The 14,826-nt window shown below is 36.4% G+C and overlaps 1 protein-coding gene across 2 annotated transcripts in view; it reads right to left on the bottom strand.

The window, feature by feature from the left end:
* The window catches only part of atp6v1h (ATPase H+ transporting V1 subunit H), a 37,514-nt gene that overhangs the window by 13,388 nt on the left and 9,300 nt on the right, over positions 1-14,826 (bottom strand). Inside the window, exons 6-9 of one of the 2 annotated variants that reach the window (XM_019116591.2) lie at positions 14,247-14,351; positions 6,208-6,261; positions 5,074-5,171; positions 3,601-3,793 (exon numbers count right to left, since the gene is read on the bottom strand). In XM_019116591.2, coding sequence (XP_018972136.1) covers positions 3,601-3,793; positions 5,074-5,171; positions 6,208-6,261; positions 14,247-14,351 — 450 coding nt within the window. The remainder of the gene's footprint in view (positions 1-3,600; positions 3,794-5,073; positions 5,172-6,207; positions 6,262-14,246; positions 14,352-14,826) is intronic. The other variant, XM_019116598.2, reaches the window with a different exon arrangement.

Raw genomic sequence — 14,826 nt, 5'->3', positions numbered from 1 at the left:
GATAGATAGATAGATAGATAGATAGATAGATAGATAGATAGATAGATAGATAGATAGATAGATAGGTAAAGATGGATGGAAGGACAGAGGGAGGGAGGGACCGATAGACAGACAGACAGACAGACAGACAGACAGACAGACAGACAGACAGACAGATAGATAGATAGATAGATAGATAGATAGATAGATAGATAGATAGATAGATAGATAAAGATGGATGGAAGGACACAGGGAGGGAGGGAGGGACCGATAGACAGACAGACAGACAGACAGACAGATAGAGACAGATGGACAGACAGATAGATAGAGACAGATGGACAGACAAATAGATCGATAGATAGACAGACAGACAGACAGACAGATAGAGACGGACGGACAGACAGACAGACAGACAGAAATATATACTGAAAAACAGAGAAACACAGACATACAAACAGACAGACAGATAGATAGATAGATAGATAGATAGATAGATAGATAGATAGATAGATAGATAGACAGATAGATAGATAGATAGATAGATAGGTAAAGATGGATGGAAGGACACAGGGAGGGAGGGAGGGACCGATAGACAGACAGACAGACAGATAGATAGATAGATAGATAGATAGACAGACAGACAGATAGATAGAGACAGATGGACAGACCAATAGATCGATAGATAGACAGACAGATAGAGACGGACAGACAGACAGACAGACAGACAGACAGACAGACAGTTAGATAGACAGATAGACAGATAGACAGATAGATAGATAGATAGATAGATAGATAGATAGATAGATAGATAGATAGATAGATAGATAGATAGATAGATAGATAGACAGACAGTAGATGGATGTACTGACAGACACACAGACATCAAGACAGACAGACAGACAGACAGATAGATAGAATCATAAACTCATAGACTTAAAGATGGATATACAGTACAAAAGATAGATAGATAGATGGATAGATAGATAGATAGATAGATAGATAGAGAAGGATGGACTTACAAAAGACAGACAGACAGACAGACAGACAGACAGACAGATAGATAGAGACAGATGGACAGACCAATAGATCGATAGATAGACAGACAGACAGATAGAGACGGACAGACAGATAGATAGATAGATAGATAGATAGATAGATAGATAGAAAAATAAAAAAAAACAAAAAAAAAAAAAAAAAAAAGAAAGGACTGACCGACAGATAGATAGATAGATAGATAGATAGATAGATAGATAGATAGATGAAGAACGGATGCAGACCAAGTGACATCATTCCTGTACAACCAGATCTCTATACCAAGAACAGAAAGACAGAGCTGTGCAGCTGATTACGCAATAAGAATAAAGAATATTTGCAGTATAAGAATAAAAAGAGACCTTTGATCAGCTACAATAATCAGCTGATTAATAAATAATCACAACTAGGCTATACAACAGACCAATTTCTTCAATCCTGAGTGTTTAAAGTATTGCTTTAGGTAATACTATATATAACAGTGGAGAAGAGTGTACAAATGTGGAACATAAATAATGGCAAATGTGCAGAGGCAGATCCATTGATAGCTGTGAAATGGAAGCCATGTAATCATGGACAGGCACAGAGAGAGAATACCTGGTCAGGACAACTTAATAAGCCCTTCAGCAGGTGAGATGAATGAAGCGCTGCACTCTAATTCAATACTGTCAGCGACATGGACAATGAATTCATTACACAACTCTAATACCAACAACAGAGCCCAGCTTTCAGGGCTAATTTGAACATTAAATGTAGCCTGCACTATGAACGCCATGTGCAGGAAAATGAAATGCAGAATAAGAGTAACAAGCAGCCTGTTTTTGTGCCTCGGCTATGTATTAAACAAATATGTGCCGGCAGTGGAAAAGTAATAAGCCCGACGGAAGATAAAATGCCTTGGGACTACATTTGGTCTAGCACTATATCCTGATTCAAATGATCAACACAAGCAGGAAGGGCAATGTGGGGGTGACTAGGTTTTTTTTTCTTTTTTTTCCATTTATAGTCTCTTAAAACCAAGCACTGAATAGGCGATGAGTGTAGAAGAGATTAAAATGAGCGCTTTTGTCAATCTGCAACCTTAATAAGGTAATAATGGGGTTCTTAGTATATTCTGGGTAAATTACATCCTTTCAGAATAAAAGAGTGAGTGATCCGCTAATGGACTTTGAAGAGGACACCTTCTGCTGAGCTATGCCCTGATCTAAAAAAAAGTGAGAAAACAGACACATCCATCCATCTGTAATGGATTCAGCACACGCACTGTTTCATTCATTATTTGTACACCAAAAAAAAAACAACAACAGTCAGTTAAATAGTCCGGCATCAGACTTAATGATCACTCATTAAGTACTTTTAGAGATATGTTTATATTTACTTATCTTCATTTAACAGATGCTTTGCAATCCATTTCCTTAAGCACTCTAATTGCAGCAATGGTGCCTTGTACTGTACATGATTGGGGTTAAGTGTCTTTGAAGTGTCTCAATATGTTGTGGCTCTGAAAAATGTTTCACTTTTTAAGTGCGAGAGGTCACAACGGTTCAAATTATGGTCTAATGACCAGTTTTTAAAATAAACCAATTCAAACTGAATTGTTCATCAATACATATAAAACACTGAAAAAAATTCAATTCAAAATCTAAACCGTCAAAAAAAAAAAAAAAATTTTTCAACCTGTAAATAAATAAAGATTTTGAATACATTAAGAATTTTTTTTTTTAAAAAAGGTCATTCTAAAAATGTCATTCTAGGTCACTAATTAAATAAGCAAATGTGGGGAAAACAAAATGAAATACACACTGAAAAATATGGAATTTCAAAAAATCTCAACCGAGATGCAGATGAGTTTACTTCTTCAAAAAATGAGGAAAAAAAAAAAATCACCACAAGTAATCCACTCTAGTCCATCAATTAATTTATTGTAAGGTGAAAAGCTGCATGTTTGAAAAAAAAAAAAAAAATTGATCTCTGCATATTTTTCTCTTGATTTAGGAGAGATGACTTTTTCAGAGAAGCGATATTATGGATAGAGGACTCATATTTTAGCTGGAAGCAAAGGTTTAAAAATGTCTTGATGTATTTTTTTCTTACAAATATGTAGCTTGTGGGTCACTTAGATTACTTGTGGACTTTTGTGATGTTTTTATTAGCTGTTTAAATTCTCATTCTGACGGCACCCATTCACTTGCAGAGGATCCATTAGGTGAACTATTTCTTTAAGAATGTACTAAAAAAATAAAAAAACTGTACTAAAAAAATAATAATTAAGTGTTCTCAGATTTTTGGAACTAGTAACAGTGGCATTTTGAAAAAAAAAGCAGGCGGCTGAGTGATGCTGAGAGGATTCAGGGGTGGCTTCAGTGTGAAATAACCTATTAGTTTTCTGCAGCTGAGAAGGCATGAGGCTGATTTTAATCCTACAATCGCTTAGTGTGTGTGTGTGTGTGTGTGTTTTTTTTTTAAAGGGAAAAGGCATGAGGCTGATTTTAAAAAGAAAATTTGACACTACTGCATTCACAAAGTCAGGAAAGGAGACTGGATGGCTAATGAGTGCGGTTTGAAGCAGACGCGTTTCATGACACATACCCTGAAAGCAGCCAGGATTATGCGAGTGACCTTCTCTTTGACAGACTCTTGGAGGATGTCGGAGAGTGCCGGTACCACGTTATAGCGCCGCAGCTGTTCGCAGAGTTGCGGGCTGAATGCCAGAAGCCACACGCAGAAGATCATCTGATACTGCAGCTGGAAGCCACACTTATTGCTCAGCACTGCCGTGATGCTGAAAGAAGGACAGACAGAACAGTCGAAGTTAGTAAACAGTAGGGCATCTCGCCCCTAATGGTGTGCTGAGAGGATGCTCTTCATAAAGTTAGCCCTGATGGTCTGATGAGGGGAAAATGAAAGCCCACATTTTTGTGATGTATAATGAGACCATTACATGAAAGAAATTTTACTTGAGAGGTAAGAAAAAGAAAATTATCTTCAGAGAAGCCTCATTATCCTGTCTTTTACTCTGTCTGTACTCTAGAAAACAAAAGAACTTTTATGATCACAGGGCTAAAACCTGCTAGGACAATGAGATGCTTTCTTGTTCTACAGGATTTGTTCTTTAATACGGCAGGGGATGGGGAGCATAAAAGGGGCGTGAGTAGAGCACACTGATAATTATGTGCTGCAACTTTCAAAAATAAATAAATAAACAAAGGTGTTATTGGGTTTGACCAATCAATTTTCATGCCTATTCTATGACTCTTCCAGACTACTGGTTACAGATTTAAAAATAATACACAGCAAGTCCTAGCCAACAAAATATTTTCATTAATATTTAATTAAATAATTAAATGATGAATAAAAACTAAATGATAAAACATCATAAACAAACAATTTATACTTTATTTATAATACATACTGTGCATATATATCTCAATAAGAATTTTTTTTTTTTTTTTTAAGATATCGATACGTCTATTATCAAGGATGCATTAAATTCATCCAAAGTGGCAGTAAAGACATTTATAATATTTTAAAAGATTTCTATTTCAAATAAATGCTGTTCTTCTGAATGTTTTTAACATTGATAATAAAAAGAAAGTTTTCTTGAGCACCAAATCGGCATAATAGAATGATTTCTGAAGGACCATGTGACACTGAAGAAATTCAGCTTTGCCAGCACAGGAATAAATTATATTTATTACAATAGAAAACAGTTATTTTAAAATTTAAAAAATATTTAACAATATGACTGTTTTTACTGTATTTTTGATCAAACAAAAATTTGAGCCTTGGTGAACAAAAGAGACTTCTTTCAAAAACATTTTTAAAAATCTTACTCCAAACTGAAGTGTATTTTTATGATCTAAAACATTAAATTTAATATTCAATATTATTTAATACAATATTGTTACAAATATTATTAATTCCAGGTCTGGAAATAACAATGATAAAATCCTCAAATACTTCTAGATAAACATAACACAAAGAGAGCTTAGGTATTGTTTACAATATTGTGCAATATTACCCAAAACATGACCTACATATTAGTGTGAAAGTGAGTATTACCAGTTCACTCCGTCGGCCTCCACCCAGGCGAATCTGTATTCATTCACTCTCAGCATGAGCTGTAGGCAACCAGCGACGCACTGAACGTACTGGGAGCTCTGTGAGGGTCAGAAGGAAAAACACACATACACGAGACACACACACACACACGCACAAATGAACATGCACACAAACACAAAAGGACAACATGATCAGAACACGAAGTACAGAACAGTTCAGATAAGCAGGGAAATGGATGCATGAAATAAGCCCGTCCTTTTCAGGTACTAGCAAAGGAACACAATGAAACTAGGCTGCTCAAGCAGCATTTACACTCTCAGTAATTCTGCATTCACTTATGCACGTGCAGTACGCTCTGACTTTTACAAAAACGCCTTTTGGGTAACATGCTGGATCAAAGAGACAATCCGACAGTGCAGCAGAGAGAAAGCAGCAGCCTTGAAACCTGGACAGAGTGAGTGAATTATAGAGATGTTAGAAGAGATGTGGCTGAGAGGAGAGAACAGACTCAGTCATTAACTGGGAAAGATGATACTGTAGATCACCACTATATGCATAAAAGTAGAGTGGGCCAGAGAACAGAAGAGACAGGGAGACAGGTCATGAAGAATAGCAAAGTGGAGACGTCTTAAGAGCCATGAGAGGAAATTGAATTAAAATTTGTGGCTGCTTGCATTGTGCCAGCAGATTTTGACTCATGACATATGATTAAAGGGAAAAAAAACAAAAAAACATTTCTTTTCAAATGAACTCTACAAAGCGCAAAAAGAAATGAAAGAGGAAATTGCTATAGTGCAAGACAAAAGCCTTCTGGTGGTGCTTTCAATCTATCAAGTCTAGTTTCTTAAAAAAAAACAGCAGAAGTATTGGAATATGACCACAGCCACCGGAAAGAGAGGAAATAATCTTTATAAGAATGCTTACGGACAAAAAAGGTGTTGCATTAGAGAAGTGCAGCTGAAGGAAGAAGTGAAAAGATTCACAGTGGATATGAATGAAAAAAAAAGCAGTGGACAAGAAATAGCGTGTGCCGTATCCCGAAAAAGAGAGGGGTGAAGATCTCGACCTCTGAAAGTTGATGGAGGCTCGTTCACACAGTTGCACACCCGCCTCCTTCATCTGTGACATACTCACTTCACTGGGGGAGATGGTCCCTGTTCCAGGTTCAGCACCTGTACCATGTAGTTTCTACCAAAAAAAAAAACAGATAGAAAGAAAAAATTCTGTGATTTTGGGCCTCTTGTTGCAGCGAACTAGAGCGGTATTCTTGGACAATGATGGAAGGCATATGACTCCTGTGTGAGTGAGACGGCTTGTTCATGACAGGCAATCATCTAAAATTCTGTGGGAGAGTGGCCCTGAATTTATTTCAGTCTCAGCTGCACTGCAAAATGAAATGGTTAAGCTTGGTACAAGAGCTAAATCACAATTTGGATGTAAAGACACGAAAGTCAACACTTTTGCATCTGCATTTAAAATAAAAACCCCAACATAATTAAACTGGTATTTATAGTCATTTCAAGCATAGAATAATAGACAGCATTTTTTTACCGATTCATTGAAAACATTTATTCACAGCCAGCGCAGCTTAGCTACAATGAAACAAATTTATGGAGTGCACTCTGAGTGGTCTAATAAACATGAAATGCTTTGAGAGGTTTTCTATTTATGATTTTCAATGTTCATTAATGCAGAGATCCCTAAGGCTAAAATATGAAATTGCATGCAAAATGCAACATCCTATTACTGTAAGGTGATTTGTAGGGGAAGTGAAAATGAAAGCTGGACATTTAATCACGTGATCTCTAAGTATATGCATTCACTAAAAGCTAGAAACCACTGTATGAATAAACACACACACACACACGTAGTGTTCTCATTTAGCAGAGGACCAAAGCACTGCTGATCTCTTATAGCCATAATAAAACAACTAGTATGAAACAGTAACTTTAGAAATAATAAACTGAATAGTTTTTGTAATGAATCAAGAGTAATTTCATTCATTTTGAAGGCATTTCATTGGATGCCATTCATTCATTATTAATTTATTTCATAAGCTCATAAAAGAAGAATATCATTCTACTATTTTTCAGCTAATCGAAAATAATCTTTTTCATCATATGTATTGGAGAATAACAGACTACTTATACAGTATTTTTAATACAAAAAAATCCATCCAAGTTGTAACAGTTATGTTTTTATTCACTCCTTTCATGTCAGCATTAAATAAACCAATCGAATGCAGTACTCTATCTCAAGGTTATATGCTCTCCTGAAGTGTATCACGGTGTCTTGCCATTAAGCTCAAGAATGTACTCTAAAGCCATTTTCTAATGAAAGCAATTGGAAAAAATATTGAATGTGTTAGTACACAAAAGAGGGATGTTTTCAGTAATTAAAGGGATACTCCACCCCAAAATGAAAATTTTGTCATTAATCCCTTACCCCCATGTCATTCCAAACCCTTAAAAGCATTATTCATCTTCAAAAAATAATTTAAAATATTTTGGATGAAAACTGGGAGGCTTATGACTGCCTATTGACTGCCAAGTAAACTGCACTGTCAGTTTGCGTTCAGTGGATGTTCTCCAAAATGGCGCTACGGTGATGCTGAGAGACACAGAGGAGACAAATTGTTGAATAAAGTCGTTATTTTTGTTTTCTTCGCATACAAAAAGTATTCTCGTCGTTTCATAAAAATCTGATTGAACCACTGATGGCAGATGGAGTATTCTGACGATGTCTTTCATACTTCTCTGGATCTTGATAGTGTAATTTACTTGGCAGCCTCCCTGGTTTTCATTCAAAATATCTTAAATTGTGTTCGGAAGACGTACGAAGCTTTTACAGGTTTGGAACGACATGGGGGTAAGTGATTAATGACAAAATTTTCATTTTGGTGAGGAGTAACCCTTTAAATCACAAATATGACTTTGATTTCTTATGAACCTCCCAGAAATTCTTTGTACATCTGTAGACATCTGTACTTCAGTGGTTCTGGGTCAGTAAGACTTAAAAAAAAACTTTAACTGATCACGCCATGTCATAATTACCACAATTCTGAGTTGACAACACGTGACATTCTACTTGGAGCTGTTCCAAGTCCTAGGACTCCAAATTATGCATTTTTTATGACAACACTTTCAACGCTGTGTTCACATACAGTTTGTCATTTCAAATAAATGCTGTTTAGTTGAACGTTCTTTTCATCAAAGTGGGAGAAAATTCCAAAGGAAATTTTAATGTTTCTAAATAAATACTAAGCAGCACAACTGTTTTCAACATTGATAATGAAGGATCATGTGACACTGAAGACTGAAGTAGTGGCTGCTGAAAAAACAGATTTTCCAACCAGTGTTAATTTCGTCAACGAAGACGACGATGAAAAATATCCGTTAACGAACCTTTTTTCGAGACGAGACGTTGACGAGCTAAAACTATTATCTGATGATAAAAAAAATGACGAAATTTATGCCGAGTCTTCATTAACAAGGACTATCGGACATTCAAAATATATACTACAGGCTAAGTTAACTGTCTTGTCTTTCAAAATGTGCATCCCTGTCATTGGACTGCAATCGGATGACAGGTGTTTGCATATCTAGTTTCAGGTTGGCAAACGCACTGGACAGATAAGCAACCAAAACGCTAACTAGCGATCTGAAACAATAGCCTCAGCACCTGAAGGATTAGGCATAGGGTGACCAGACATCACGTTTTTCCCAGGAGTCACAATTCGTTGTCGATTAACTTAAAGTTAGTGAAGGCAGGATGGGACAGGGGGAATCGCACTGATAGAAGTGCTCTCTCTCGCGCACACTCCACTTCTTCAATTCTCATACAGCGCGCGATCAGTTTTCAGTGCTCAAATACACACACACCGCAGTCCAAACGTATATTATGTAGAGTATCTCATGTAAATACAGTCTGTTATGGCTTAAGTTAACGTAAAAAGGTGGGTGAAAACTGAATGTGTGTCAGTAGGCTATTACATGCATGCCTTCCGTCTTAAATGGACAGCATTCCTAATTAAATACCTATCAGTGTCATTAATGTTAACCAACAAAAGAATAACATTAATGTTAAATAAATGTATACTTGTTAAGTAAACCTATTGTATCTGAAAAATTAGTTTAATATGTATCTCTACCAAAAAATGAAAATTGTCATAATTTATTCCAGTTTTTCCAAATTCAATCCTTGATTCAAATTTCTCATATAATTGATTTGGTCTTAAGATAGAAGAATTAATGGCTATTTTTGTTTGAAGACTACATATAAAATAGCTACCAAAATAAATGTTGGCAACTGCAGTTTAACTAAAAGTAATGACTAAAAGTTGACAAAAATGCAAAGACTTTATCAACTAAAACTGAAAGACTCAAATGACTAAAATGTGACTAAGACTATTAAGCATTTTTACCTCAAGATAAAGACTAAGACTAAGTCAAAATTAACACTGTTGCAAACACAATAAGTTGGATTTAAAACATATTAATAGCAAACAACTATTAATAATTATTAATTACATAAAAGCACATTGGTAGGCATAAGATTCAAATAAGATTTTACGATTAAAAATAATTACGATCCAAATATTTTGGAAAGTAGTGTATATCAGGAATGAGGACACATTTGTTTGCACTGAAATGCAATCAACTGGAGCTGATGGCATGATGGTGGAGTAAAATATATATATAAAAAAGTTTCTAAAAATAAAAAAGAAGTGGCATGGGACATGTCCCACTGTTTCCACCATAAATGATGCTTACGAGTGAAAACAAGATTTTGTAATGTTGACACAGCCTTCAAATCTCGGATATAATCAAAACACTTGTTCTGTTATTGGTACTGCATGTAAATGGAAGTTCATTACAACTATCCTCAAACATGTCCTTACAAAACACATTTTTTGCACTCTGATGAAAATGGATTTCGGCTCAGGCTTGAGAAACGACACAAAATATGTTTGAAGGTCATCTAAAATGGTTACGATTAAGAATACATTCAAATCCAACAACATACACACACACTTATACTGTGACAAAACCACAAGCAATATTTCTGTCCAGTCGGTTCTCTAAACACCCTTGTTTATGTGACACAATCACAGCCAATTAGAAGATATTTGATGTTTAATGTACAGCTGTTAAGAGCAGAATTTTAGACCAGTTAGATTTCACTGTAAGATGCAATATTGTAAATACAGGAACTTAGCGACTGACAAAACATCCTGCCCTTTGTTGCGACTGATTAGGACAAAACTCAGATATACATGGAAAACAGCTTTTATCTTTTGCTACTTTATAACTTACTGCCTGGTACACTGACAGGCTTGGCTTGACATAAATATATGTGCATATCTACACCAAAAAAGTATTGTGGGCATGAAACAGAGACATAGAGACAGAAACAAAAACGCAATTCAAGATGCTGTTTCACCAGTTCTCTCAAGCAGGTAACACAAACAAAACTTCTAGAAAACCATTTTTTTTAAAGCAAATAAGTCGGTACCACCACAAATAAGGTTGACCCCTGGTTCCAATGTGCTGGTGGTAAATGACTCAACCCAGTGCACTTAGCACCACTACGCCCTGAGTGAATCTCTTAATCTGTATCTGTGGCTGGCCTGCTGCAGCAGAGCTCACAGCTCATTCTGAGTCAGGAGGATCCAGGATCAAATCGTGCTCTAGGCACTTCTCGGTTTATTCTTCTTGTTGTGCACTTTATAAAAAAAGCACTCTGCTGCAGTAGTGGCCTGACAAGGCTGCCTCTGCAGATCTTGACCCCAGTACATACAAATTCACTCGTTCCTGTGCAGGTGCTGCAAAGTGTTTGACAAACAAGCTGGGCTCAGAAAGTCTGAAGCTGTCTTACTGTTTTGTTAGCTATTTACCATGACCTTTCCAATTATGTTTCATATATAATATAAAACAATCACTCAAATCAGTTTGGTTATGAATCATCCAGAGAAATTTGTGAATCAATTAAAATGAATCAGTAAAAAAAAAAAAAAAAATCGACACATAAACTGATTGGCTTGCAAGTTGGACATTACTATGGCTTTCAAGAAAATTTACTCTTCACAAATATAATAATTGGGTGTTATTTTATTGTAAAACAAAGTATATAAATTACAGAAATCAAACTTCATCAAGCCTTTGTTATTTCCAGATTTTACATTCAACCCATTAAAAAAAAAAAAAAATACGAATAGTGTTCAATCATATATTTCTTAATTTATTTGATGTTAGTTTCTTTGGTTTACATTAGAAAAAAAAACAAAAACCTTTCTGTTTCAGATATTTTGAATCTTAAATTTTCAATGTGGATTCAGCAATATAACAAACACTACTTTAACTGCTATTGATATTAACTGGCTACCTATTTAAACCCCCAAAAACCTAAATATGAAGGCTACCTATTTAAACCCCCAAAAACCTAAAGGCAAAATTTTTTTTTTAAAGGAACACAGCACGGCCAGTGCTTTGGCACATCACAAATTCTTTTATGTCTGAGCTTGCCTTTCACACTCCAGTGAAAGGAGGAGGATTGAAAACAAGAAGAAAGCGATGGCATCTTTTGAAGTTTCATTGTATAGGAAAATTTACATCATAAGGCACAGAAGCAACACTGATCCAGACACAGTACATTATGTTCTGTGACTGACACAAGAAGCAGATGTGTTTTAGACAAGGTGAAGAGCTTTTCAAGAAACAAAAGCCTGCTGGGAAACAGAGTTTCTGTGCAGTATGAGCTATTTTTTATAGTTTTTATATATTTTTTTATCTTTAAATCTCATGTAAAAATCTTAAAGGGGTCATATGATGTGATTTAAATTTTTCCTTTCTCTTTGGAGTGTTACAAGCTCTTGGTGCATAAAGAAGATCTGTAAAGTTGCAAAGACTAAAGTCTCAAATCCAAAGAGATATTCTTTCTCAAAGTTAAGACTCTGCCACGCCCCCCTAAAACAGCTCATTCAAACATGCCCCCACATGTCTACGTCACTATGTGGAAATAGTTGCGTAATGCCGCCCAAATGTTCACGCAAAGAAAGAAGGTGTGGTTTCAGTAACCGCAGTTAGTGTTGAAGCAGCCATGTCAGGGAGATGCTGTGTGTATCTAGGCGAAAGTAAAAGCCTTCCGAAAGTAGATGCATTTAGGAATCTTTAAGATTACTTACAACAGAACAGCAATGCATTTTATGGACGACCTTTTCAAGAACCTAGGAGAGGAGGTAATTCTGACTTTGCTACGACAATCTGGCGCTTCTGAATCAGCTACTGTAAGTATATTTTATTATTAGTTTAATTATTTGCTATTGACTGTTGAAATGTGGAGATTTGCCAATAGTATCTGCGCGTCGCATGTGTGTGTGTGTGTGTGTGAGAGAGTGTGTGAGAGAGAGAGAGAGAGAGAGAGAGAGAGAGAGGATCACACAGTGGAGTCAGATGTCTTAACTGTCCGTGGCTTGTGTACAGCAAACACATACAAGCTTCATCACTGTGTCTGTCACACGACTCTGTTCCCCTTTCAGGCTTGAACTGATGGTAAATCTAAGGACATTATTAACTGTCTTTACATTTATTTTGAAAGATGAAGCTCGCGATTATGGAAAGGGACTTTACATTTCCGACGAGTGTTTGCGGTGATCAGCCAATCACAATGCACTGGGTCAGTTGGCCAATCAGAGCAGACTGCGCTTGTCAAAAGGAGGGACTTTGTAGAAAACAACGAGTTTGAGAGAGGCGGGGCATAGAGGACCTACAATAATGTACAGTATTTGAAAAATAATGTGTTTTTTGAACATTAAAGCATGTCAACATATTCTGTTATACCAAATACACAAAATAATGATCTTTAAAAAAAGCATCATATGACCCCTTTAAAATGAAAACTGTAACATCATTTACTCACACCCATGTTGTTCCAAACCTACAGTGGTGGCCAGGAAGAAGTGCAGTATTCAACTGTATATTGCATAGATAGGTATAACATATTAACTGAATAAGCCAAATACAAGTCTTCATGATCTCACACACACACCTGTTTACTGTACAGACACAAAATTTTAAAGTTTTCATTTCTAGTACAACCCTCTTTCCTTAGCTCAAGTATGCAAATCTCTTTGCCGCATGCACTGGAATATTTATTACATTGAAAGTTACATTTCCAAATGAAAATGACAACATGAGGCGTTCATATGTGCTGTATTTTCACTAGAGGAAACAGCTGTGGTGTGATGAGGGGTGAACGCAGCAAAAACTTAGGCTACAGCAGATGGGGAACCAATTGCTCCCCTGTGATATTTTGTAAACTGTATTTATGACAAAGAACAGAACTGCACCGATGCAGATATTATAACAATCTATCGGTAAACACACACCTTGTCCTCTGTTTCTCGCTCTGCGATTTGAAGGACACGCTGATATACGGGGAGGGGCCGACCGAAGTCTGCCGCTGTTTTCATATGAAATTTAAAGGTGACTGAGGTGATCACGAATAGCCCCCCTAAAAATGGCCTAGCGATGCCCATGGTGGTGGGCAAAATTATTAGAACACTAGTATTTTCACCAGCTAATAAATGGTTTTAAGTAATTTATTTCTATCTTATGCTGTAGTGTGTCAATAGGAAATAACAGTTTACATTTCCAAACATTCATTTTTTTGACATTAATTGTAATAATCCAGTAAGATTTTTGTTTGCACAAGGAGTCTGACAACAGCCAGTGCTCCACACAGAGATCTGATCTCATCATCATCCAGTCTGTCTGGAATGACATGAAGAAACAGAGCAAACTGAGACTAAATCCAGAAGAAGTGCTGCAGGGTGTCTAAGATGCTTCAAGAAACATACCTGCAAAACTACAGTACTGTTAAAAGTTTTAGGCACTTAGGTAAAAATGCTGTAAAATGAGGATGCTGTCAAAAAAATGTCATTAATAGATTTTCTTTATCAATTAACTTCTATTAAGTAAATGAAATCAACAGTTGGTGTGACCTGACCATCTTTTGCGTTTAAAGCAGCTTTTGTCCTAGGTGCAAAAATCAGTCATTCTGGAATGACATGACAGTGAGTAAATGATTGAATTGTCATTTTTGGGTGAACTGTTCTTTTAATTGGTTAGAGAGAAGGTCTGTTGATTTTATGATAGAATCTCTTTGTTTTCTACCTGAGAGCTGAGCTGGGTCTTAATCCAGTTGAAGTAGTAGTTCAGGTCACTGCCCTCCATCAGGTCACGTCCCCAGGCAGCCAGCTTGGCTATGATCCGCGCAGCCTGAGGGAAAGAAGAGAAATGTCGCATCAGTGATTGAAAAATGCATTTCTGTTATACGTGGCTTTCATACAGATGCTTGAAAATGGGAATATATAAAATGCCTTGACGGGGCTGTGGCCTGGTGCGCCTTGTTTGGCCTCAATAAGCTGGAATAGAGTTTGTATAAAGCTCATAGAATTTTCCAGTCCTGCTCTCAGTCTCTCTCCACATCATCTCCTTTCCTCTCTCGGTTTTCCTCTGAATGAAAGTGGCAAAAGGCCAAAGGACAATTAACAGCATTAACAGGGATAAGAAATGGCAATTGTTGCTCTGCATCCATCTGAAACATTCAACCTAAAATGAAACATCCTAAATTAACATTTCAGCCTAATGAATATGCAACCACTGCAGAATATGCTTGAATTATTGGTCAGATGAAGTGATTCACTGAGAGCTCTATCACTCCCAACATCTGTGTGCGCTATGGTAATGAATG

Source organism: Cyprinus carpio, chromosome B2 (assembly GCF_018340385.1).
Source record: "Cyprinus carpio isolate SPL01 chromosome B2, ASM1834038v1, whole genome shotgun sequence".
In the NCBI taxonomy this organism is placed as follows: Eukaryota; Metazoa; Chordata; class Actinopteri; order Cypriniformes; family Cyprinidae; genus Cyprinus; species Cyprinus carpio.
The sequence above is the reverse complement of the archived record's forward strand: the minus strand, read 5'-3'. Positions and strand labels throughout refer to the sequence as shown.